This window comes from Xenopus laevis, chromosome 4S, assembly GCF_017654675.1.
Source record: "Xenopus laevis strain J_2021 chromosome 4S, Xenopus_laevis_v10.1, whole genome shotgun sequence".
Taxonomy (NCBI): Eukaryota; Metazoa; Chordata; class Amphibia; order Anura; family Pipidae; genus Xenopus; species Xenopus laevis.
In genome coordinates, this window is record NC_054378.1 from 13870148 (window position 1) to 13895501 (window position 25354).

The 25354-nt window shown below is 42.3% G+C and overlaps 2 protein-coding genes across 22 annotated transcripts in view; one reads left to right on the forward strand and one right to left on the reverse strand.

Annotated features, from left to right (window-relative positions):
- The window catches only part of LOC121393180 (traf2 and NCK-interacting protein kinase-like), a 45818-nt gene extending 22233 nt beyond the window's left edge, over window positions 1-23585 (reverse strand). The window contains exons 1-12 of one of the 3 annotated variants that reach the window (XR_005960814.1): window positions 23370-23585; window positions 23233-23271; window positions 23057-23122; window positions 22839-22892; window positions 22416-22745; window positions 22197-22287; window positions 21925-22052; window positions 21380-21434; window positions 21122-21194; window positions 19303-19478; window positions 18844-19034; window positions 17810-18153 (exon numbers count right to left, since the gene is read on the reverse strand). Coding sequence is in view for 2 of the 3 variants with exons in the window: in XM_041560940.1 (XP_041416874.1) it covers window positions 19303-19478; window positions 21122-21194; window positions 21380-21434; window positions 21925-22052; window positions 22197-22287; window positions 22416-22745; window positions 22839-22892; window positions 23057-23122; window positions 23233-23271; window positions 23370-23396 (1039 nt within the window). In the remaining variant the exon portion in view is untranslated. Of the gene's footprint in view, window positions 1-17809; window positions 18154-18843; window positions 19035-19302; window positions 19479-21121; window positions 21195-21379; window positions 21435-21924; window positions 22053-22196; window positions 22288-22415; window positions 22746-22838; window positions 22893-23056; window positions 23123-23232; window positions 23272-23369 lie in introns of those variants that run through there. The other 2 variants (XM_041560941.1, XM_041560940.1) reach the window with 2 other exon arrangements.
- The window catches only part of astl2a.S (astacin-like metallo-endopeptidase 2 gene a S homeolog), a 265316-nt gene that overhangs the window by 215665 nt on the left and 24297 nt on the right, over window positions 1-25354 (forward strand). For 3 of the 19 annotated variants that reach the window (XR_005960806.1, XR_005960808.1, XR_005960810.1), the window contains one exon: window positions 7308-10279. The exons of the other annotated variants lie outside the window; for them this stretch is intronic. The gene's annotated coding sequence lies outside the window, so the exon portion shown is untranslated. Of the gene's footprint in view, window positions 1-7307; window positions 10280-25354 lie in introns of those variants that run through there. 19 annotated transcript variants of the gene reach the window in all.

The following is a 25354-nucleotide window of genomic DNA, read 5'->3' on the forward strand; positions in this document are numbered from 1 at the left end:
TGGTTTATGTAAATCTGTTGCTCAATGCTCTATAATTTCTATTCATTTTCCAGTCTGGTACATAGTTGCTATAGTAAATAAAAACTAGATAGCTCCTGAAATTCTAAATTTTTGAGCTGCAGAACACCATATTTAATTAAAAAAAGACCAATTGCAAACCGTCTTAGAAACTGTCTCAAGATTTACACCACCCTAATAATTATTTCATAGGCGACCAACCAATTTGTTATTATTTATCTGCTATCTCTGTGTTAGATACTTTAGTTTACCTTGTAGACTTGGCCAAAGGAGCCGTCGCCAATCTGTTTTCCCAGGTCCAATGTTCCTCTGGGTTCCTAGAGATATTAAAAAAATATATTATTAAAAACAAAGAAAAAAAGGGAAGTGACCAAAGAATATTAAATAATATAAAGTAATTATAAAGAAGTGATGCAACTATAGAAGAAGCAGCCTGACCGTGGGGTCACCTTCCTCTATAGCCATACTAAAAATGTGTTTTTAAGTCATATACACAATAAAAAGTAATTATAAAATACAATCCATTACCTTGAAATGAGTTGAACTCTCTTGTCCCTGTTTTGGATAAAAGAACAATAGAATATTTAAGTAAGGAAGAAAGTAAGGCAACGGCATACAACATACTAAAATGGGCTCAAATGCAACTTCTGACTTTAATAATGACAAATATAAAGAAAATTAATATATATGAAGCCCACTTTGCTCTAAAATAACTGATTTTAATCTCTGTGCACATAATGATAACTCATTCAGGCACTTGATAATAAGAGGGAAATGCTTATTAATGAGTCAAATAATGAGGGACATTACTCAATAATTATTAATCCTCTCTGTAACCCCAAAAGGAGAAGTGTTACCAGGTTTTCCTCTTCTGGCGCCATTATTATAGCCCATATTTTGTGCACTTTGCACTTGTATTTCTCACCATTCTACCCCTATCTTTTTTAATAGACTTACCGTAAAACAAGCGGTTAAGTTTCTGAGCATTTTCCTTGCTTTCAGCAAGTCTCTCTATGTGCAGAAACTTTCACAGAAATCTGTAAAGAAAAACAGAAAAATCTACTTAATTTGATTTGTAGAGGAAAGCAAAATCAAACCAACTTTTTATCTGATTTAGCCTACACAGGGTATATAGGGTTTATTTATCCTTCACACCGCTCTGTTTACTATGACATCACATTTAAGCCACACCCCTATATAAACATAAAGTCATTGTAACACTAAAAAATTACTTTGCAAGTTATTTATGTACACTGAAAGTTATCTGTAGGTCATCTTGACCATTTTTCACTGATAATGCTCCATTCTGTTACTTAAATTTCTTAAACCTGACTATAAGTACCACTTTAATGTTCAATGCTTACAGATCTAATTATTGTGATGTTACAATTAAGCCCCACCCCCATATTAACTTAATGTTTAAAGTAGAGATGCACCAAATCCACTATTTTGGATTTTTCCGACTCCCGAAATCTTGGTGAAAGATTCGCCGAATATCGAACCAAATCCAAATCCTAATTTGCAGATGCAAATTAGGGGTGGGAAGATGAAAAAATGTTTTACTTCCTTGTTTTGTGCCAAAAAGTCAGGCGATTTCCCTCCACCCCTAATTTGCATATGCAAATTAGGATTCGTATTCAGTTCAACCGGGTAGAAGGATTCAGCCGAATCCTGCTAAAAAAGGCCGAATCCTGGCCAAATCCCAAACCGAATCCTGGATTTGGTGCATCCCTAATTTAAATCTTACAGATATGTCAAACAGCTGGCACATTTATAATTTGACATCCCACATCTACAGGGTGTATGGATTTTTTGTTTGCATCTTTATTACGGTTTGCTAAGGACCTTCTTCTCGTGTGCTGGATACCAATGATTAGGTGTTTGGTGTGTCAGGTTTTAATCAACTTTGTTCATTGTGACATCATAATTAAGCCCGCCCCATATCAATTTAAGGCTTACAGATATGATCATTGTGACATCATAATTAAGCCCCCCCCCATATTAAAGTAATGTTTAAGGCTTACGGATATGCCAATTATATATATCAAACAGCTGTCACTTTCAGAATTTAACCACAATCTACAGGGTATATAGAGATGTTTGTATGTATTTTTCTTACCTTTCACTAAGGTTCTTCTTCACTCTTGTGCTTTCTCTAAGGTTCTTCTTCACTCGTGTGTTTTCTCTAAAGTTCTTTTTCACTCGTGTGTTTTCTCTAAGGTTCTTCTTCTCTCGTGTGCTGGAATGAAATTAATAGGTGTTAGGTGTGTCAGGTATCAAGTCAACTCTGTTCATTGTGACATCACAATTAAGCCCCGCCCCAATTAACTTGAGGCTTACAGATCATTATGACATCATAATTTAGTCAGCCACATATTAACTTACGGTTTAAGGCTTACAGATATGCCAATTAGTCAAACAGCTGGCACTGTCATAATTTGACATCCCATAATATACAGGGTATATAGAGTTTTGGTATGTGTTTTTTTTTTTTACCTTTCGCTAAGGTCCTTCTTCTCTCGTGTGCTGGATAGCAATGACTAGGTGTTTGGTGTGTCAGGTATTAAGTCAACTCTGTTCATTGTGACATCACAATTAAGCCCCGCCCCATATTAACTTGAGGCTTACAGATCATTATGACATCATAATTTAGTCAGCCACATATTAACTCAAGGTTTATTTCTTACAGATATGCCAATTAGTCAAACAGCTGGCACTTTCATAATTTGACATCCCATAATATACAGGGTATATAGAGTTTTTTATATGTATTTTTCTTACCTTTCGATAATGTCAATATTCTCTTGTGTGCTGGATAGCAATGATGTTTGGTGTGTCAGGTATCAAGTCAACTCTGTTCATTGTGACATCACAATTAAGCCCCGCCCCATATTAATTTGAGGCTTACAGATCATTATGACATCATAATTAAGCCCCCCACATATTAACTCAAGGTTTATTTCTTACAGATATGCCAATTAGTCAAACAGCTGGCACTTTCTTAATTTCACATCCCATAATATACAGGGTATATAGAGTTGTTTGTTTGTATTTTACTTACCTTTCGCTAAGGTTCTTCTTCTCTCGTGTGCTGGATAGCAATGATTAGGTGTTTGGTGTGTCAGGTATCAAGTCAACTCTGTTCATTATGACATCACAATTAAGCCCCGCCCCTTATTAACTTGAGTCTTACAGATCATTATGACATAATTTAGTCAGCCACATATTAACTTAAGGTTTAAGGCTTACAGATATGCCAATTAGTCAAACAGCTGAAACTTTCATAATTTGACATCCCATAATATACAGGGTATATAGAATTGTTTGTTTGGATTTTACTTACCTTTCGCTAAGGTTCTTCTTCTCTCGTGTGCTGGATAGCAATGATTAGGTGTTTGGAATGTCAGGTAACAAGTTAACTCTGTTCATTGTGACATCACAATTAAGCCCCGCCCCCATATTATCTTAAAGGGACAGTAACACTTAAATACAACTTTTTTAAATATACATTTATATTTAAAATTACCCATAATTCATGTTGACCATTTTCACTGATAGGGCTACTTTTGTGATTAAGTGTCACTAAAAGTTCCTAAGCCTGACTGTTTTGCCAGCCTGACTGTCAGTATCTCTTTAATGTTCAAGGATTACAGATAAGATCATTGTGACATTAACTAAACCCACCCCCATATTAATGTAATGTTTAAGGCTTACAGTTATGCCAATGAATCAAACAGCTGACACTTTCAGCATTGGATATCTGATCTCATCTAATCTACAGGGAATATAAAATTTTTTGCATGTATCTTTCTTACCTTTTGCTAAGGTCCATATTCTCTGCTGTACATACTGTCTTATGTGTGACTCTTCCCAATATCAATGGATGTTAAGTATGCACCAACATTATGGCTTTAGAGATCCTATGTCTAGACTTATCCCAGGTCGATTTCTAAAAATGTTGACTGCATGTCCTTGAGGATATTTCTTGGGACAGGGATCCGAAGAGTCTGGACAAAATAAAACAATTTGGTCAATATAGACACTGGGTTGTTGAAATTCTCCCTAAGCAGAATATAGTGTATTTTTTGGCAGATATCAAGATCTTCACTGGGGGGGGGGGGGTAATTGGTACAGTTTTTAATACATTTTTCCAATTTAAATGCCTAAATATTTTAAGCAAGACTGAAATGGTCTTATGAAAATACATAGGAGCATGTCAGTATTAGTAAAAAGTTGTGGCATGAAAATCAGAGCCTGCACACCAAAGCTGTTCAAAAACAGGAGCCCCTATGGTTTATTATATCAAGAAGAATACACAATGTTTTGGGCGCTTTACACTGGGTTGTGGTGGCATGATTCTTCTATAGGCTGATTATAAATTAAAATAGTACTGTAACCTATGGAAGGATTTCAGCTTGACTGACACAATTGCAAAGGAGTCTTTAGTTATGTTTGAGTGGAAATCGACCTGCTGAAATATGCATTAGCCTCCTCTTTTGCCTGCACTTGGAACACTTGTGTTGGGTCAGACAAACTCAGTTGATTTTGCACATGAATACATATCCCTGAAAACTTCCACGTTTGCCTGTACCCGAGCCTACAAAACGGTTCCGGGTGGCAGCAGGAGAGGAGGCATTAGTCTATGAGCACGTTACACATGTTTAATCACAGTTTTGAAAGAAAAGACTGTAGTGGAATATACTGTATTCTATTTTCTATCTGTCTATAATATCCTCTATTGCACTATTAAATAGTAACCCCAACCTTGACAGTCTACCCTCATAATTGAAATCTTCCATCCCCTTTATCAGTTTAGTTGCACTTCTCTGCACTCTCTCCAGCTCTTTAACATCCATCTGAAAGGATCTCTAAAATGACTCTAAATAGCCCCCAGAATAATAGAAGCTTCCTCCCTGCATTCTCTCCCCTGTAGATTTTGTATCACAAGCAGCTCTTCTTTTCACTCACACTGTGAAGTCCTCAAAGAGGCGTCTACTACACATTTTTTCTATGTTCCATGTTCTAGAATGTTTTTTGTAATTATTCACCCTTTCCTTTTTCCATGTTGTCCCTGACCCTGGCAGTCAAAACTACTGTTGTTTTATTGTTTTTTTAGTATTTTATTAATCCTTCCACTCCGGACCTCTACTATTCATTTTTCAATCTTTTATTTAATCAGTAGCCCGATTTGGCTGGATGAGCAATTCCAGTAACGTGTGGGGTTTCCCACGTTTCCCGCGTTTGTTTATTGCAACCTCAGTCAGCGACGTAACTAGAGGGGGGCGGCCCTGGCGCGGGATGTGCAGCCGGGCCCTGCCCCCCTCCGTACGGGCAGAAACGGCTGCGTTAGAACAGTGGCGCAAGCTGTAGGGGGGCCCTGAGGGGGTGCGGGCCATGGCCAATCGCACCCCCTGCTCCCCCGGTAGTTACGCCACTGACCTCAGTCATTATCTATTGCTCACACTTGTGGTTCCCCACCCCCTTCCCAAATCACATTATTGCCGAAAAGTGAAACCTCGCGGGAGATACAGTGCTGTACTGACATTGCGCTGAGCTCTGCTCGCCAAAGGCAAAGAACTGGGAAAGCCACACCCCAAACGCGCCTGTAATTACAGTTAATGTGTGAAAGTGACATTGCTTTAGCAATTTGTCAGGAATCTTTGTAAAATGTGGGACTGAGTAGCACTAAACTACTAGACACATATAATGTGGGACTAGTGTTCTCCCTCAATCTAATGAGCCAATCCCAAATGAGAATAGTCCCACTACCCTAAGAGGAACCAATACCGAAGCTCCTGTAAGACCCCACGTGGTCACGCACAAGCGAATCAATCATATTCATTGGGGATTTCAGCCCACGTGGTCCCTACCACGATTTAACGGAATAATCCAGATAAGAGGAAAACTGGGGTAAACAAATCAACTAAGAATGAAAAGTCCTGCTGTAAATCTCAGATGTTAAACCCATTTCACACATGTTCATTAAAGGAGAAGGAAAGTTAAAAAAAACAACCTCCCTCTTTCTCTTCAGCATTACCCCCCCTCCTGAAACGCTGCATTGAAAAGTGCAATGGTATTACTGTATTTGTGCACTTGCATTCCAAACATTTTCCATAGTATAAGCTTTGGCGCCGCCATTTTCAAATCACCACATCACTTCCTCCCTGCGCATCACCACTAGTGCGCATGCACCTCTTCTTGACCCTATGACATAACCAAATAAGCGCGTGTATGTATCTACAGAGTCAGCATAAACAGGGACCCATTTCCGTCACATTCATATTGCTTACAACAGTGCACATTTTTTGAATAAGCACAATATGTTCTACAACGATCGTTTCACTCCTCTGCTTCTCCGCTTGCTGCAAACTGTAAATCAAAACCAGCAAGCGCAGGAGCTTCAAAGCTTTCCCATTCTTACCCGACAGCAGGGAACATCAGTCATATTGACAGGTTTGTAAATGCAGGTGGCGGCAAAGACGTTAGGGATGACAAACGAACAAACTATTGGATCACGTGACCCGAACGTCATCCGTTCAAAGGGAAGCCAGGAGGTCATAGTGCGCATGTGCAGGGCACTGCTGAGACTAATGGCGCATGCGTGTGCCCTGATTTGAGTGATTTATGGACTGCAGCAAAGATATCCGTTTCTGTGCAGCTTGCCATTTATATGAAAAAGGATTACAGCTCAAGAAATAATGAGAAACTGAATGAAGAAATGCCTGCTGGTAAAAGTATATACATCTTATGGCCAATAATTACAGCATTATTTTATTTTAGACTTTCCTTCTCCTTTAACAACCCAATCACCATCCCCGTTTGGCCTCCTCCTTCTCTTTCTGGAACTTGTAGTTTTGAGTGCTCAGTAGCTGGGACGCTTATATGAGGAAAAACTACAAATCCCAGAATCCTCGGGTATGAAATAAACTGTTCCTAAATAGAATTATGGTTTATGAGTAATGAGTAGAGTCGTTGGCTGCTGTGGGTGGGTCGGGGGATGAAGGGCAAATACTGACAACAGCTTATATTTGCATATTAGAGTCTCTGTTATAGTCACAGTATGGCCTCCCTCAGTGAAAGAACCCATTTGAGAAAGTAAGGGATTTTTTTAAAACCTGCAGTTTTTTCAAAAAACTATATATGTAGTTTGATTAAACGTGTTTAGCTTGTACTGGTCAGATTGTTAATATGTGTTTGATTTTGGCTGTGATAGGTGCCCTTTAAGCGGGTGCACCCCATTACCTCTACACCCTCACCCCTTCTCTAACGGATCTCCCCTTTCCTTGCAGTTTACCCACACTACTTCTACCGATGATTATGCAACGTTGGAACGCGACGTGATTTTACATTTCCAGACCCGGGAGAGATCTCACTACAAAAAAAATCAAACGAACTGTTCAGACACTTTGAGATATTTTAATACAGAGTTTTTAATTAGCGATTAAAATTCTAGTTAGGGTAAAGATTTTAGAGTCTACTGTTTGTTATATTTCTGTAACTTCATTTTTCCATGTACCATTTGACTCCCCTGTATCCGTGATCCACTGTCTCATATGTGGGTTTTGTTTTTTTTTTTTTTTGTTTTTTTTTTTTTTTAAAGAAAAATTCTTAACCCTTCCCCCTTTCGAACGTACTGTATCTCCACCTCGCCGAGTCCCTGCCGGTCATCACATTGCTTTGTAAATGATTCTAGTGTTGTAATTTTTGGATTTAATATTGAACCCAAGCAACATTAATTATATTTGTACAGTCTTATTAGACAGAGAAATGTTATATTGTAATTGTAAAGGTATTACCTGGTACACAGATCCCCAGCTTTTTAACTCCAGTCTAAGGATTCATTTATATGAGGCGGAAGCCAGACAATCTCTTCTTTTAAGGCTCATTGGGTTTATGGCACACGGAGCTGCTTTTGTCGGCTGTAGTCCGGGGCTTTTATATGCTGAAGCAAGGTCACCACTAGGGGGCGCTATAAACAGAGCGTTTGCTATGGCAAGTCTTAAAGGAGACATATCTAAAAAAACAACCCGCGGGTTACCTGAAAAAAAGCGGGTAACCTGTGGGTTGTGGGTAGAAGTTTCGGGTGCGGGTATAGACGCGGTTCTGCGGGGTCGCTGGTCTTCTCAATAGCAGGTTTTACTTGCGGATCACGCTTACTTCCGACTTGGCGGTTCTGGTTTACAGTGACGGCACTTCCTGATCCTTGATGGTCAGCGGATCGGGTTGCGGATATGGTACTTACGGGTCCAAGCGGGTAAGAATGTGGGTTGCAGGCCTGGACTGGCAATCTGTGGGTTCTGGCAAATGCCAGAGGGGCTGCTATAAGGTGCCATAGAAAGTCACTATTTAGTGGGCTGGTGGGGCTGTTTGGGCCTCTGTGTACCTGAAATGCCAGGGCTTATTTTAATTCTCAGTCCGGACCTGGTGGATTCCGGGTCCCAAGTCCAAGCGGGTTTAATAAATTGGTTCTGTGAAGGACTCTAGCAGGACCTGATAGGGAACTGAAGCCTGTCTTTGTTTGTGTGACTGCAGGGCTGTGATTGGCTATCCCCCCTCCTACTGTGCTTCTGTCAGGGACCGTTAGGACCAGCCCACCCCTCATTTAAAACACCGACAGGGACCAGTGAACATCTATAGGGAGCTCCAATAAAGGGGCCATTTTTAAGGATAATTATAGTTTTTAGCCCCAAGTAAAACAAACACCATATATTATACATAATTACATGTTTATCTTTTATATCTCTTTTAACAGGTGGTGTCCAAAACACCCCACACGCCGTAGACCTAAAGCTCTGGTGCGGGTCCACTTAATTTGCATTTCACATCTGGAGGATAGTGGGGTGAACTGGTGTGACAAAGGGCTTATGTTAAGGGAACACGGGGAGATTAGTCGCCCCCCCAACATCTTCATCAGTTTCTCCAAGGATTCCTAGTACCCCAGGGGGCCTGAGCGTATACAGTATGGTAAAGTCTTAATTGCTGTACTGAGCCAACCCCCCGGCTAAGGGCAGTGCAAGGGAACCCTGGGAAAACCGAAGATCATTTTGGATAAGGGCCCGACCCCATCCCAACTAGTCTTGTCTCCAGCATCCGACACAAGTGCAAAACTATTGGGGTAGCAGGTGTTTTTAGGACACATTGGGGCTCATTTATAAAAACTGAGCAAATTTGCAGCTGGGCAGTAACCCATAGCAACCAATCAGTGATTAGCTTTTTTCAGCTAGCTGCAGGTTGACCACTGGAAGCAATCATCTGATTGGTTGCCATGGGTTACTGCCCAAGTGCAGGTGCCCTTTGCGTTCTAAATGTAGATGTATTCAATTTCCTGTAAATTAGGGTTTCAGCGTTGGGGCCCCTGTGTTCTTGTTCTCTCCGTGACATTTTGGGTTGCCACTTGGCCAGTGTTTTACCAGCCTGGCCGGTAAAAATGATGGTTGATCCCAATGTTATTAATAGGGAAAAAAGATAAATATATAGGAAGGCCGGTATTTTTTTCCAGAAAAGGTGGCAACCCGAATGACAATGATGGTGGTCTGTTTTTGGTTTATGGTCTTTACTCTGTATGTGCCCCCTGCTCTCAGGGATGGGATTGGTTCACGGCTGTGATTGGCTAGAGTAGCAATGTAAACAGTGTCTCCAGCCTATCCCAGGCTTGAATGAAGAACAAACCACTCTCTATTGGGAAAGTCATGTGACTTTGGGGCCCCATGGGGGGGGTTTATGTGGTACCGTGTCTATGAGTCTCCGGCCTTTGCAGTAGGTTCGGCGCTTTTTTAAAAGGACCAATTGGCAGCTCATCGCTCAGCTGTTCTACAATGTCACCGACACTTCCCGATTTTACAAAAGGCCTTTCGACTTTTTCCTTTCGCTCTTCTTTTCCCTCTGCTCGTTCATTTTTTGTACTTGCTAAACCAATCAGGACTCCGCGAGATCACGGAAAGGTGAAAGTAGAAAAGGAACGTCGGTGAGAAATAGAAATCAATCTGTTCGGATCAGGATATATTATTTATTACCAGCCTCGTCTCGTTGTGTTGAAACTTTTTATTTGTCGTGTATAAATTGGATTCATTGTTACATTTTCTAATCCGGTTTTATTTTATTTCTTTGTGTAATTGCTGATTATGTAACTAAGTATGTACAGTCTATATGTACCTTTTGAACTATTTTTATCACAGTATTATTTATTGCTTTCTTTCAATAAAATACTGAAGCATTTTCCACTGCCAATAAAAAAGATAATTAAACGCAAATGTGATTTAAATTGGCTGTGAAATCTCGTCTGTGCTGTCAAAACCAACAGATCAACTCAGGAACCCTATGTACTGGGCCAACCCTAACAGAACTGGGTGCCTTACATCCCACATAGGAACCCTATATACTGAGCCAATCCTAACAGAACTGGCTGCTTTACATCCCACATAAGAACCCTATATACTGAGCCAATCCTAACAGAACTGGGTGCCTTATATACCACATAGGAACCCTATGTACTGGGTCAACCCTAACAGAACTGGGTGCCTTATATACCACATAGGAACCCTATGTACTGGGTCAACCCTAACAGAACTGGGTGCCTTATATCCCACATAGGAACCCTATGTACTGGGTCAACCCTAACAGAACTGGGTGCCTTATATCCCACATAGGAACCCTATGTACTGAGCCAATCCTAACAGAACTGGCTGCTTTACATCCCATTTAGGAACCCTATGAACTGGGCCAACCCTAACAGAACTGGGTGCCTTATATCCCACAATGGAACCCTATATACTGAGCCAATCCTAACAGAACTGTCTGCTTTACATCCCATTTAGGAACCCTACGTACTGGTCCAACCCTAATGGAACTGACTCCTCTTACATCTGTTAAGAACCCTATGTACTGGGCCAATAGTAACAGAACTGGCTGCCTTACATCCCATATAGGAACCCTATGTACTGGGCCAACTAGGGATGCACCGAATCCACTATTTGGCCGAACCCCCGAATCCTTTGTGAAAGATTCTGCCAAATACCGAACCCTAATTTGCATATGCAAATTAGGGGAGGGAAACGGAAAACATTTTTACTTCCTTGTTTTGTGACGAAAACGCGTTTTCCCTCACCACCCCTAATTTGTATATGCAAATTAGGATTTGGTTCGGCCGGGCAGAAGGATTCAGCTGAATCCGAATCCTGCTGAAAAGGGCCGAATCCTGAACCGAAATCCTGGATTCGGTGCATCCCTAGGGCCAACACTAATGGAATCATCTGCCCTGACATCCCAAGTAGAAACCCTATGTACTAAGCTAACCCTTATGGAACAGGCTGCCCCAACATCCCAGGTAGAAACCCTATGTACTAAGCTAACCCTTATGGAACAGGCTGCCCCAACATTCCAGGTAGAAACCCTATGTACTAAGCTAACCCTTATGGAACAGGCTGCCCCAACATTCCAGGTAGAAACCCTATGTACTAAGCTAACCCTTATGGAACAGGCCGCCCTGACATCCCAGGTAAGATCCCTATGTACTGGGCCAGCACTAACAGAACTGGCTGCCCGCTCTTATGTCCCATATAGGAACCCTATATACTGGGCCAACCCTAACGGAACCAGCTGCCCTGACATCCCAGGTAGGAACCCTATATTCTAAGCTTTGGTGTCCAAAAGGTAGATTGAGATCTCCCACCATTTAGCTCATGATAAATAGATCTGTATACTGCCAATGCTTCCTTGTTGCTGGCTGGTGCATTGCTTGATACATATATAAATATAAAATTAAATAGGACGTGACGGGAGCCGTAGAAATGTGCAGTGGTTTCATATGGAGCTAAAAACATGAAATGATTAAGGGATAAGATCAATGGCCCTGTGTCTGCTCTCCCCACTGACACCTACTAGTACTAAGTCATGTAAGGCCTCATTCCCACTGCAGAAAAATCATTCAAATTAATGAGGCTACAAAGAGACACAAGTCTGACAAGTTCCTCTGTATCCAGCAGCCCCCCCCCCCATCAATCCCTTCTGTTCTAATTAACAACTAGAACTCTAATTATATATATATGGGGTGGGGGAGAGTTTCCCTGGAAACCCCTTATATCCCAAAAGCTCAGAGTCCAAGCTACAAAACCAGCCCAAAACTAGTCAAGAGTCACTTCAAAAGTAGCCCAAAAATAGCACAATGTTTGCAGCGAAAAAAGCCAAAACAAGTAAATAAATATTTATCAAAATACGCCTTTTTTTAAATTTTAGATGTTTCCCAAATTTTTCAATGTAGCAGAATGGGACAGATTTGCCCATCACCAGGGACATAACTACAGAGGGGGCCCAGGAGGTATAGGGGTCCCATAAGGCCCTAATTCATATACAATTTCAATAAATATTGGTAATATAGGTCAACCCCTAGACATTTTGATGGCCTGCAGATTTTAACCCCAAAATTGTCTGAAATTGAGGAAAGTCACCGGAAAATGTGAGAATGCTTAACTGGGGTAAAGAGCCCAAAAATCTGATAACTGCCGACTTTTACACAAGTCAGTCACATTGCATGCTGGGTATTGTAGTCCTACATTAAACTTAGCAAATTGTTAAACAAAAACTACATTACCCAACATGCATTAGGAGACACACTTGGCACATTAGGGCATGAAAAAACTTTGTTTCCAAAGCACAGACCAGGAAAGAGTGACTATAGAAACACGGTGTTTGGAATGTAGGGACAATTGACAACAATGCAGGTGTTACAATAACGAAGATTGTCCTGGGATTGAGAGAGGGAACTGTAAACAAATTTTTCATGAGTCAGAACTGACTGTCATTTTATTCTGCTCAGGAGCGAGGGGTCAGTTTTCGCTTTGAACGCTCGTTCGTGTTTCCTAAAAATACTTTTTTTTTTTTTGATCCCCTAAAATGCTTTCTGGTTACCGCAGGGTGCACCAATAGACACTGCCCTTCCCTATATCAGTTCCTTCTCTACTTTTATTAGTTTCCCCTTTTCAGTCTTTCTGACAGAAGTTTATTATATTTTATTTTATTGTAGTTGTAAAATTCTATTACAAGAACACAGAGACAAGGACTCGGAGATCCTACTGTCCTCCAGCAGGACAGAGCTTTGGACACTGCCATTCCCAAGTATTGAACCCCATTCATATTAGAATACATAAGCCACATAAAGTGCAACCCAGGACATAAGTAGCAGATCACACAGGGCTCTTTGTTCAGCTGTGTGTGCGCAGTTTTACTGGGGGGGGGTGGGTATTGATAATATATTTTTTTGATATTACCCCCGTTACAGGGTATTGATACATGGCCAGTGACTATCTGAGCTTTTTTAGGGATCCGTTTACATTTAGTGTGTGCTACACTTACATGCCACCCACTATAACTCATGCCAGGGGGTTAAAGCATGGTTTGCACAAACTTCCCCTTATATCAGAGGCCCGTCAGGGGGACCCTCGCCCGCCATTGGCCCTTCAGGGGGACCCTCGCCTGTCAGTGGCTCGTCAGGGGGAATCTCACCCATCAGTGGCCAGTCAGGGGGATATCTAATTCAGCTCCACTGTATTCCCAGTGTGGTCTGTAGCTCTTATGATGCAGGTTTATTAGGGTATCTCAGTGATGGAAGGACCTGGAATAAACAAAACCCCATTTATTTTATCCAAGGCTGAGCCTCTCTGGCTGTTATAGATCTCCAGCTTCTAGCAGCCATGCAAGGAAAGTCTAAAGGTGGCCACACGGGCAGATAAAGCTGCCGATATCAGTCGTTTGGACCAATTTGACAGCTTATCTGCCAGTGTATGGGGGGCTTCCAACGGGTCTTCCTGATCAATATCTAGGCACAATATCGATCAGGAAGGTTTGATTTTTACCCGACCGACCCGTCGGAGCCCCTTGGCGTATCGTAATTCGATCGTTCGACCATATGGGCGAACTTTCGAATTAACCCCGATATAGCCATGCCGTTAGTGGCATATCAGGGAATGATCCGCTCGTTTGGCGATGTCGCCAAACTTTGAGTCTATGGCCAGCTTAAGAGTTGTAGTTCAGTAGCATGAGGCTGCAGAACTATTATATAGCATCAACAATATTCAACGCCGACAGTCCATTTTGAGAAGAGTTATTTGTAGGGTGAAGTAGAGATACTTTACTTTTCTCCTGTACAGATATGGGATCTGTTATCCAGAAACCTATTATTCAGAAAGTTCTGAATTACGGGGATGGCTGTCTCCCATTATAAACAAACAATCCAAATGATTAAAAATGATTGAGTAATAAAAAGGAGCAATAACAATACATTTATAGCATTACAGAGAATTTGTTTTTTTAGATGGGGTCAGAGACCCCCATTTGAAAGCTGGGAAGAGAAGAAAAAAGCAATAATTAAAAAAAACTGTAAGAAATAATGCAGACCAACACTTCCAACACTTCTTTGTCCTTCTTAGATCAGTTTTGGGAAAATAAATGAAGATGATTATTTTATACATAGATACAAACAATAAAAAAAAACATGACACTGCGAGTTTCGGCCGACCTCGCACGCTGCTTTCCGGGGCAGGTTGAGCTCTTCTGACTGCTCTCACCGCCCGTGACCTTCCAAATGCGGTTTCCGACTTCCAGGTTGAGCGGGTCTATAAGAGGAATTCGGGCTCGGGCGGGTGGCGTGCGGGAAAAGCCTGACCTGCACATTGCTAGTAGTCGCCAAGGATTTCCTTGAATCATTGTCCTTAAGGTGGCCATACACACCGATATTGTCGTACGAAACAAATTTTTGTACGATATTCGGGGTTGGGGGGCCCCCAGTTGTTTTAATCACTGATCCCCTGTAGAGTCATCCCTCTTATATCCATTTGCACCAGACACAATGAACTGCCTCTAATAGAACATTTCTAGGTATTTATTCTGCACACGGATGTGAGTAAAAGGGGTTTATTGACTGATACTAAACTGTTCTCTCTCTCGTTCCTTTCTCCAAATTCTGGGCAAACTCCAGATGAAGTTGAATATTTTGAGAAGCTGAAGAAAGCCACCGACGACTACAAGAATTTAGTGCAGAAGCCGCTACGGGCGTAAAGCTGCTCAGTTATATACAGATGGAAACCAGGCCCCCGTGTTTATAATTCAGCATAGAATTCATAATAATGTGATTAGTTTTTATTAATAAAAACCAACTATTTTGTATGATGTTTCTATGTGTGTCCATTTGAGGAATGTTCCATTATCAGATCCCAACCCTCTGCCACATGTCCTACTGAATATATAGATCTATACACTGTGTTTGGATTTGCTGTTTGATTCTTTTTCCTGCTTAGATCTGAAATACCCAAAATATGCTCCCCGGCTCATTCTTTGAGAGGTGGACTAGTCTGGCCAATGGACTGTACAAGAGCAGGGAGCTGATCAGTGGCTACTTCAGTCAAGGGTCCATTTCAAACCTGCCCAGATACATATGGTTGAGTTTCAATCAGATATGAATGGGGTTGGCATATCACCAGCCTAACCAGTAATATAGCAGCCGAGACTGGGACCAGTGTTACACATTTAACCAGCAATGTATTGCTCGTAAATTTATAATTCCCTGACGTACCACCCCTGTCCTGTCCCTCCCCAATCCCTGCCGCCAGCTCCGCTTCTTTCCCTTCTTCCTATAATCCCCTGCTCCCTTATCGACCATATTTTCTCCCGAACCACCCCCTCATTGTCCCTCCCCTTTCTGTACAGCCAGATTTTTTTCCAAAATGGTGACAACCGTAGATATTGGTCAGGCAGGACCTTCTGAGGGCCCATGTATGATAATGTCCCTGGCACAGCACAAGCCCAGTATAATGCCTCTTCTGAGCTGACTGGACTGTGCTGGCACCCAGCCTAAATCAGTGCAATGGACTGTGAAAACCTGTTGGTGGCGCCTACTCCCACGAGCAGCGTCTCCTATTTCCCCTACTCATGTATGTCAGTGGGCATGGGTATTCTACTACTTCATTCTAAAGCATGGGGGCAACACCATCCAGCAGGGAGGCAGCAAGATCAACGTGTGATTCTTTAAAGGCCTGGGCCCAACAGAACTTAGAAGCTTCATATGGCTGTACATTAATGTAACCCTTGCTCTGTCTACTGCCCGCCACTCTGTCTTATAAAAGGGCAAGTAAATCAAGTACTAAACATAAACTGCATGGATTAATATCAGGGCAGGGGGCTGCTGTACTGCCTCTCATGCCCAACAGCCGTGTCATTGGTAAAGTTACATCCCTCCACTTCAGCAGAACAAACCTTCCTGGTGACTCTGGACGGACCCTCCTCTTCCCATTTTCCCAAAGGGAGTGATATGTGCAGTGAACCTCTGAGGAGCAGTTTACTATGGTAAAATATTCACTTTGAATCAAAATATAGAGTCAATTATGTACGTCTTACATTTGCCCAGGGCTCCTTGAATTTCCAGTGGCCAATAATATCCCGCCTGATATCAGTAGACCAATCAGGGGATGGACTGATGCCCAATGGAACATCACACAGACCTGCCCTTCCTCAGCCCAAATAATACCAAAGGCAACTTTATCATGGGACAAATGTCTTCTAATGACAGTGGCATGTTTATGGGTCAGCTCTTTCTAGACCCAATGAGTCTGTTTCTCCTTGGCCCAAAGAATACTAATGGAGGTGACATGTATATCCAAGTCCCTGCTAGGCCCAAAATAACATATTAATAAGTCAGCACCTTCTGAACCCAGTCTTGTAATGTACTAATCCCAGTGATATGTTTATATAAAATATATATCATTTGTATGTGATTGATTGACCAAACCTCTGGCATCAGTGCAGATCAGTAGGACTAGGTCCAGACATGGCTTATCCCCTTCTTATATTTCTTCATCCTTGGCATCTCCTTTCACCCATTTCTCCCACCCCTGCCTCTTGATTCCACCTTCACTTTTCAGTGACCCTTTTCCCTTGCACTAGAGGTCCCCCTCCTCTGTAATGTTCCCTGGCAATACTATAGAACTATAACAAATGCAAGAACACCAATGAAATGTGTATTAACATATTTATTTATAAAGTGATTGTTTTATTTATGCATTTTAGATTAATTCATACTAATTTAGGTTGGGAAGGACTCACATTCATTAGGTTCAAGTTGTAAAAGGGATCTTCCTATTTAGAAGTTGATCCAGAGGAAGGCGAAAAACCCCATCTGATGCCGGAGCCAATTTGCCTCAGAGGGGGAAAAAATTCCTTCCTGACTCCCAAAGGGCAATCGGACAAGTCCCTGGATCAACTTATACTAAGAGTTTATGTCCGTATCAGTACTAAGAGTTTATGTCAGGGTTTAGAGGAGGAGATGTGACTGGTTGTTGAGTGGAAGGCTGGAAAAGATAGAAAGACAATTTGAAAAAGGAGAAACCACTGAGGAAATGGTGTTAGGAGATTGCAGGGGGGAAGCAAAAGAAAAAAATAGAGAAGAGAAGCCTCTGTGTAGGGGGCAGGGGGCATCATTATTAGTGTGTGGTGGTGACTAAATGTCTTGTTATTGGTGGAATGGAAGAAAAAATGGAGGTACAGGAAGAAGGGTGAGGATTCAAAGATATTTTAAAGAGGAGAAACGCTTGATGATCTGTAAATAAAAGAAGATATTGGTGGAGGTGTGTTAGCACAAGGACAGAACCTGTGGGTAGAGGTAAAATATGGGATACGGGCTGGTGGTGGAGCTAAAGTTAAATGAAAAGTCCTTGGGTGGAGCGGTGGTAATTGGATACTAATGAAAACTAAGTACTAATAGTGGAGCTATGGTGTGAATGCTGCTAGTGGAGCTGTAGAGGTGGATATGAATGTTGGAGCTATGGTGGCTATGTGTGAAAAGTAGATGCTTAAGGCAAGATGTTGGAGTTGTAGTAGTCTGCAAAAAAAGGAAGATGGTTGGAACTATGGAACTACAGTTGAAAAGTGAGGTGGTGATGTGGCCCTTGAAAGTGAGACTGCTGGGGGAGTGGTGTAAACTGAAGACACCGCTGGTGGCGATGTGGTAGTCAGAAAAGAATATGAATATGGAGCTACAGAAGGATATAAAGTCCCTGCTGGTGGAGTTGCGGGAATCTTGAAGTCCCCACTGGTTGAACTGCAGTAGCCTGAAAGGAGATGTTGCTGGTGGAGCTGCAGACGCCACTGGATCTGTATGAGAAAAAAGTATGTCAGTCAGTAATAGATCATCATGAATTCTCATTCAGAGGCATGGCATTAATGCACAAGCCTTATTCATTAGAGTTTTTCTCCCAGGCTGATGCTCCTTTTAGAAATAAATGCACTGACCATGGAAATAGGAAATAATGCCTGAATTTTCTCAATCACATTCTACCCTGTTGTGTTATTGTGCGGTTGCTGGAGTGAGGTTAATGCCCATCAGCACAGAAATCCTTGATTCAACCCCTACTGCCCTGGGGAGGATTGTGACCAAGAAATGTACTTGTACTTGAGCATCTTCTAGCCGAAACCCACCTCTTGTGCACAGTGAGGATTCGGGTCGTACCAAGTAGACACCCACCAGACAGCAGGGGATCAAATTGCTATTTGCTGAGAACCATTGTACAGGGATACTGACAGGCCCGGATTTGTGGCGAGGCCACATAGGCCCGCGCCTAGGGCGGCAAAAAATAGGGGCAGCATTCCGCCCAGCCGCATTATGGGGACGTGTTTGTCCCCATTCAATTACACCAGCTGCGCCGGCGCTTTTTCGCCGGCGCGCTGGGAAGGGGAAGTGTAGGCGGGCGCTACGACTGCGCGGCCGCCTGGTCGGACCTCGCGGCCTAGGGGCGGCCGGCAAACAAATCTGGCTCTGGATACTGAATGGAAATGGGACCTTACCCTGTGGATGTTTCTTTTTCCTCTGCTGTGATTTAGGAATCTCATTCTGGGCTGTTGATGTAATTGGCCACAAGATCACTAACAGGAGAAGCCCTCCAGGGCCATTTGCAGAGCTGCTTCTTGTTCTGCCGATGTCCGTGTGCAGAAGTCATAAGCGAGCCGCAGGGTCCAGAGAGCTCTTTCCAACAGTCCTGTATAGGGAAAAATCATATTTGTCATTCATGAATACTAATTACAGTTTGTAAATGATTCATAAACAAAAAAATAAAGACTGAAGACCAAATGCAAATTGTCTTAGAACGCCATTGTGACCATTATACTAAAATATAATATTAAGCTATAGTACCCCTTAAAACATGTTTATTATTCCCAGTGTCATTATGATAAAAACAACTCTTGCAGCTGTTGAGTTACACTGTGTGATGGTGCAGTCGTATCAAATATAATGGATTCCCTCACCTTTCTTGGCCGGCCGGTTCTGCAGAGTCCGGAGATGGTTTTCAATCTCAGCCCTGATGATCTTCTTAGGCGGCAGTTGGGTGACAAATGGGTGCTGCAGGAGTTCTTCAGCACTCCCTCTCTCCGAAGGATCCTTCTTCAGACACGACTCCAAGAAGGACACGAAATGTTGTGACCTGGAAAAAAAGAGATTTTAGCTTTAGCTAGCAAAAAAATTCCCCAGATCATTATTTCCAGATTCCCGAAGCTTTTACCCAGTAACCATTAGCTATACACCAGAATATACATATATTTTGCAATATATCTATCTATCTATCTATCTATCTATCTATCCCTCTATCTATCTGTCTATCTATCTATCTATCTATCTATCTATCTATCTATCTATCTATTGTCTATCTATCCTTGTATCTATCAATATATCTATCTATCTATCCCTCAATCTATCATCTATTTATCATTCTATTTATCTATCTATCTATTTTGATTTGATCTCTTTAGGGAGAAGTGAGACCCATAGTATTACAGCATTACACATTATAGAAATCTTCTCCCAAAGTTTTGTCCCTACTGACTATGCCTTACCTTGTACACTTTTTCATCTCCAATTTGTACCTGTATGTTAGCCTCCCAGTCCCATCCACTTAGACTGTAAGCTCTACGGGGTAGGGACCTCCTTCCCACTATGGGGTATATTTATCAAAGAGTGGAGTTAATAGTGAAGTTCCGCCACTAGAGTGAAATTCCGCCACTTCCCATTCATTTCGATGGGGTTTTTAAAGGCGTATTTATCAAAGGGTGAAATTTCACTTTCACCCATGATAAATACGCCTTTCAAAATCCCATAGAAATGAATGGAGAGCTGCGGAATTTCACTCTAGTGGCGGAACTTCACTCTTTGATAACTTTACCCCTATGTCTCTTACCACATTTAAGCTCTTTGTCCTATGATTCTGTATATATTTATTATGTGAGTTGACTCCCCCATAGATACTTTTATATATACTGTACTTTTATGCACTGTACAGCCATGCAGCTCCTTAAAGGGGAAGGAAACCTAGTCGGCGCAAACCCCCCACCCCCCCTCCCGTTTGTTGCCCATCCTCCCTCCTCCCCCCTGGCCTACCCGTCCCGCTGGGCAAATGCCCCTAACTTGTTACTTACCCTTCTGCGCAGGTCCAGTCCAGGGAGTTCACAGACGACATCTTCTTCCACGCGATCTTCTTCCTGCTGTGAACGGCGTTTTGGCGCATGCGCAGTAGATCCGTACCGGCGAAATGATCCTACTGCGCATGCGCCAAAACGCCGTTCACAGCAGGAAGAAGATCGCAAATCTAGATGTCTATAAGGCTATGAGGGACAAGGTAAGGTCCTGTGATTTTCCCACACCCTCTCCTGACTGCACCATAGTGCACATGGCCTGTAATCTCACAGTAGTGGGGCCCATAGTTATACTGTTATGCCCCTGAGACATAGACACTGATTATATACATAAAATAGATCATATCCACTCTGCATTCATCTATATTTCCCTGAAAACACACATATCCCTGCCTGCATCTCATGGGCCACATTTAAACTCTGCAGTAGAAACCCCTCTATTTATATTTAGGAGGTATTTAAACAAAATACACATCCCCCTGAGCTGAGACTGAAATCTCCCCATTATCCCAAATTTGTACAGACAAGGGGCATGGTGAGGGCAGACTGTGGAAGTGGATATAGGAGTTGCCAACAAGTGTTAATAAGAAAATGTGGGGAGTTCCATGTCTGCAAGCGCAGGTACAATGTACAGTGACACGAGCTGGGACCGACTCACCAGTTGTTTGATTGAAGCCTCGGTGGTTGGGCTTCTCTAATCAGGTGCTCCACCGGGTATTCATCTGCGTATGCTAAAAGTGAAAAACATATATATCAGGCCCATCCAACATGTCTACAAGTTATTTATTTAATCTACAGAAAACGTTCTTTTTTTGCTGGAAATTGCAAATCACCCCAAATTCCTCCCATTCTGATATAGAACCTCTGCTGCTCAATGTATAAAATAAAGTAGCCACAATTGTTGTGATTCACTTACGTGGTTTTCCCTCAGCCATTTCGATGGCGGTTATGCCCAGCGACCAGATGTCACACTGCAAAAGACACACAAAGAGCATTAGAAGGAGAGAATTGGGTTAGTGGCTGTTTAATAAAATCTAAGTAAAAAGGCTACACTTATACAACTCTCTTTTAGAAACATATACTTATATTATCATGGGTGCAAAAGTACACGCCATTCTCCTTAGCTCAATTATGGCCAGAACAGAACAGAATACAACTTCTAAAATAGCCCAATGCACCGCCTTGTAAATGAACACAATATAAAAGTGTAAAAATGCTTTATTATATATAAACGTGTATACAGCAATACATCTCCATTACAAACAATAGCAGTTACAGAACACCAGCGTCACAATGCAAATGAGCAAATATATTAAAGCAGACACATTGTGCAAACTGTTAAGAAACCCAACGTTTCGGAAAAACTCCTTTCTCTCCATGAGAAAATGACTGTGTCTATGTCCCATTAAGACTGATAAGTAAATGCTCGGTGTTGTTACAAGTATTATAAGTACAACATACTTTGGTGTCGTACGCCAGGCGCTGGCCCTTCTGCCTTATGGCCTCGGGTGCCATCCAATGTGCAGTCCCGTCTGCTTCGTGGCACAATCCAGTCTGTGGATCCAGGTCCCAGCTGTTTCCAAAGTCGACTGAAATGACAAATAGAAACGATTAATGGAAAATAACTTGTTTAACCACAATAATATAGAAACCTGAATTATGAAAGCCCCTGACTCCATATTCACGTTAGCTCCCCACCAGCCATTACTCTTATAACTGTAAGTTTTACTCACTGGTCTTCACTTTGGCCGTCTCTGTGAGCATGATGTTCAGGCTCTTGATGTCTCTATGAACGGCCCGGTTCTTGTGGATGTGGTGCAGCCCCTGGGGAGATTGAGAAGTAGGTTATAAGACTATAACAGACATAAGACTAAACATACCCAACAAAGAGATTGTATATATATAATTTATGCAATTAAAGAAGAGGCATTAAGGGGTAAATCTGGCCTTACCTTTAAAACCTCCTTGCAGACATAGCCAATCCAGGTCTCCTTCAGGGATTGGCCATTGGTCCTGCTGATGAGGGTGTGGAGAGAGCCGCCACCACAGTACTCGAGAACAATCTGCAATATATAGAAATTATTTAAGGTCATGTATTCTATCACTTCCAGTGGAGATTGAGAGGAATGAACACGATACAGTAAATCATTTCTTACTTCCAAGTGCTCCGATGAGCACTCCGTGAGTGGAGCCCTGTAGTAAGCTCCATAGTAAGAGGCGATGTTCTTGTGGCCTCCGAACTGCTGGAGAAACTTCAGCTCCCTCATGACTGACTCTTCATCCTGGAGTGGAATAATAGAAATCCCTTTAGGTCACATAGGCAACTACACAAATAGGATTGATATATAGAGATTGGAATGATAAAGATACAGTACTCGGCTGATGTTGGCGATCTTCACCGCTACCACGCCTCTTCGATGGTGTCGTCCCTGTAATACAGACAGAAAGGTTGACTTATATACAAGTAGGAAAGAGAGGGTCTAATGCAGCCCCCAAACCAGAAGCTTGATATGTCTGCCTAAATCATTGTGTGATTGTGTCTAGTGATCACAATCTTGTTCAGTTCCCCTACTCTAATTGGTTGGTCTCTTACCTTGTAGACTTCTCCGGTGCCGCCTTCTCCAAGAAGCACATCCTTGGTCAGCCGACCATCAGGAGGCTGGAAAAGAAAAAAGAAGGATTTTATTGATAACATAATATTCCCCAGGGTACAAAACATGTCTCACTTCCGGCAGTAGCGGCCAGTGTTTTACCCTCCTTTCTACTCACCTTATAAATCTCGGAGAGGGATCTGGATTCCGCCTGTGGCTGAAGGAGAAGAGAAAGATTCAATTACATTCTATACTTTATTTGTTCTCTATACAGCAAAACCCTAAATTCAGATAAAACAGTAGCAGTTGCCTTACCTTCCTCCAGGGGGCGCAGAATAGCATTGCGCCCAAGTTTTTTAGCTCTTAAAAGAGCTGTTGGGTTAAAAAGACGATATCAGCTGACGTCAAAGGAAGATGGTTTTTCCAAACGCCAAAAATCAGATGGAATTTTGCTGAATATCTCTATAACAATCACTGCTAAATCGCTTGGAAAATCGCTCGGAAATTCGCTTCGAAAACGCTATAAAACGCTTCGTCGCTTGGAAATTTCACTGTGTGGAGACATAGAAAGAAAAAAGAGATTGTGAGCTCACATGCACCAGCCCTCTCTGCTATACGTATCAGGATTCACAGGTTGCAGCATTTCCCTGTATTGGCACCATCAATTCAAGGGATGCTGGGATTTGTAGTTCAGTAACAGTTAGAAGACCACAGGCTGCTGGACTGGCAAGGGATGCTGGGATTTGTACTATAGGCTAAAGGTCTGACAAGGGATTCTGGGATTTGTACTATAGGCTAAAGGTCTGACAAGGGATGCTGGGATTTGTAGTTCAGTAACAGTTAGAAGACCACAGGCTGTAGGTCTGACAAGGGATGATGGGATTTGTAGTTCATTAAGAGCTAGAAGACTACAGGCTGTAGGTCTGACAAGGGATGCTGGGATTTGTGGTTCAGTAACAGTTAGAAAACCACAAGCTGCTGGACTGGCAAGGGATGCTGGGATTTGTACTATAGGCTAAAGGTCTGACAAGGGATTCTGGGATTTGTACTATAGGCTAAAGGTCTGACAAGGGATGCTGGGATTTGTAGTTTATTAAGTGCAATAAGACTACAGGCTGCATGTCTGACAAGGGATGCTAGGATTTGTACTATAGGCTACAGGTCTGACAAGGGATGCTGGGATTTGTACTATAGGCTACAGGTCTGACAAGGGATGCTGGGATTTGTACTATAGGCTACAGGTCAGACAAGGGATGCTGGGATTTGTACTACAGGCTACAGGTCTGACAAGGGATGCTGGGATTTGTACTACAGGCTACAGGTCAGACAAGGGATGCTGGGATTTGTACTATAGGCTACAGGTCTGACAAGGGATGCTGGGATTTGTACTATAGGTTACAGGTCTTACAAGGGATGCTGGGATTTGTACTATAGGTTACAGGTCTTACAAGGGATGCTGGGATTTGTACTATAGGTTACAGGTCTTACAAGGGATGCTGGGATTTGTACTATAGGTTACAGGTCTGACAAGGGATGCTGGGATTTGTACTACAGGCTGCAGGTCTGACAAGGGATGCTGGGATTTGTACTACAGGCTGCAGGTCTGACAAGGGATGCTGGGATTTGTACTATAGGCTACAGGTCTGACAAGGGATGCTGGGATTTGTACTATAGGCTACAGGTCTGACAAGGGATGCTGGGATTTGTACTACAGGCTACAGGTCTGACAAGGGATGCTGGGATTTGTACTATAGGTTACAGGTCTTACAAGGGATGATGGGATTCGTACTATAGGTTACAGGTCTTACAAGGGATGATGGGATTTGTACTATAGGTTACAGGTCTGACAAGGGATGCTGGGATTTGTACTATAGGCTGCAGGTCTGACAAGGCAAGCTGGGATTTGTACTATAGGCTACAGGTCTGACAAGGGATGCTGGGATTTGTACTACAGGCTACAGGTCTGACAAGGGATGCTGGGATTTGTATTATAGGCTACAGGTCTGACTAGGGATGCTGGGATTTGTACTATAGGCTACAGGACTGACAAGGGATGCTGGGATTTGTAAGTCAGTAACAGTTAGAAGACCACAGGCTGCAGGTCTGACAAGGGATGCTGGGATTTGTACTATAGGCTACAGGTCTGACAAGGGATGCTGGGAGTTTTGCTACAGGCTACAGGTCTGACAAGGGATGCTGGGATTTGAAGTTCAGTAACAGTTAGAAGACCACAAGCTGCTGGTCTGGAAAGGGCTGATGGGATTTATAGTTCATTAAGAGCTTCGAAGACTACAGGGTGC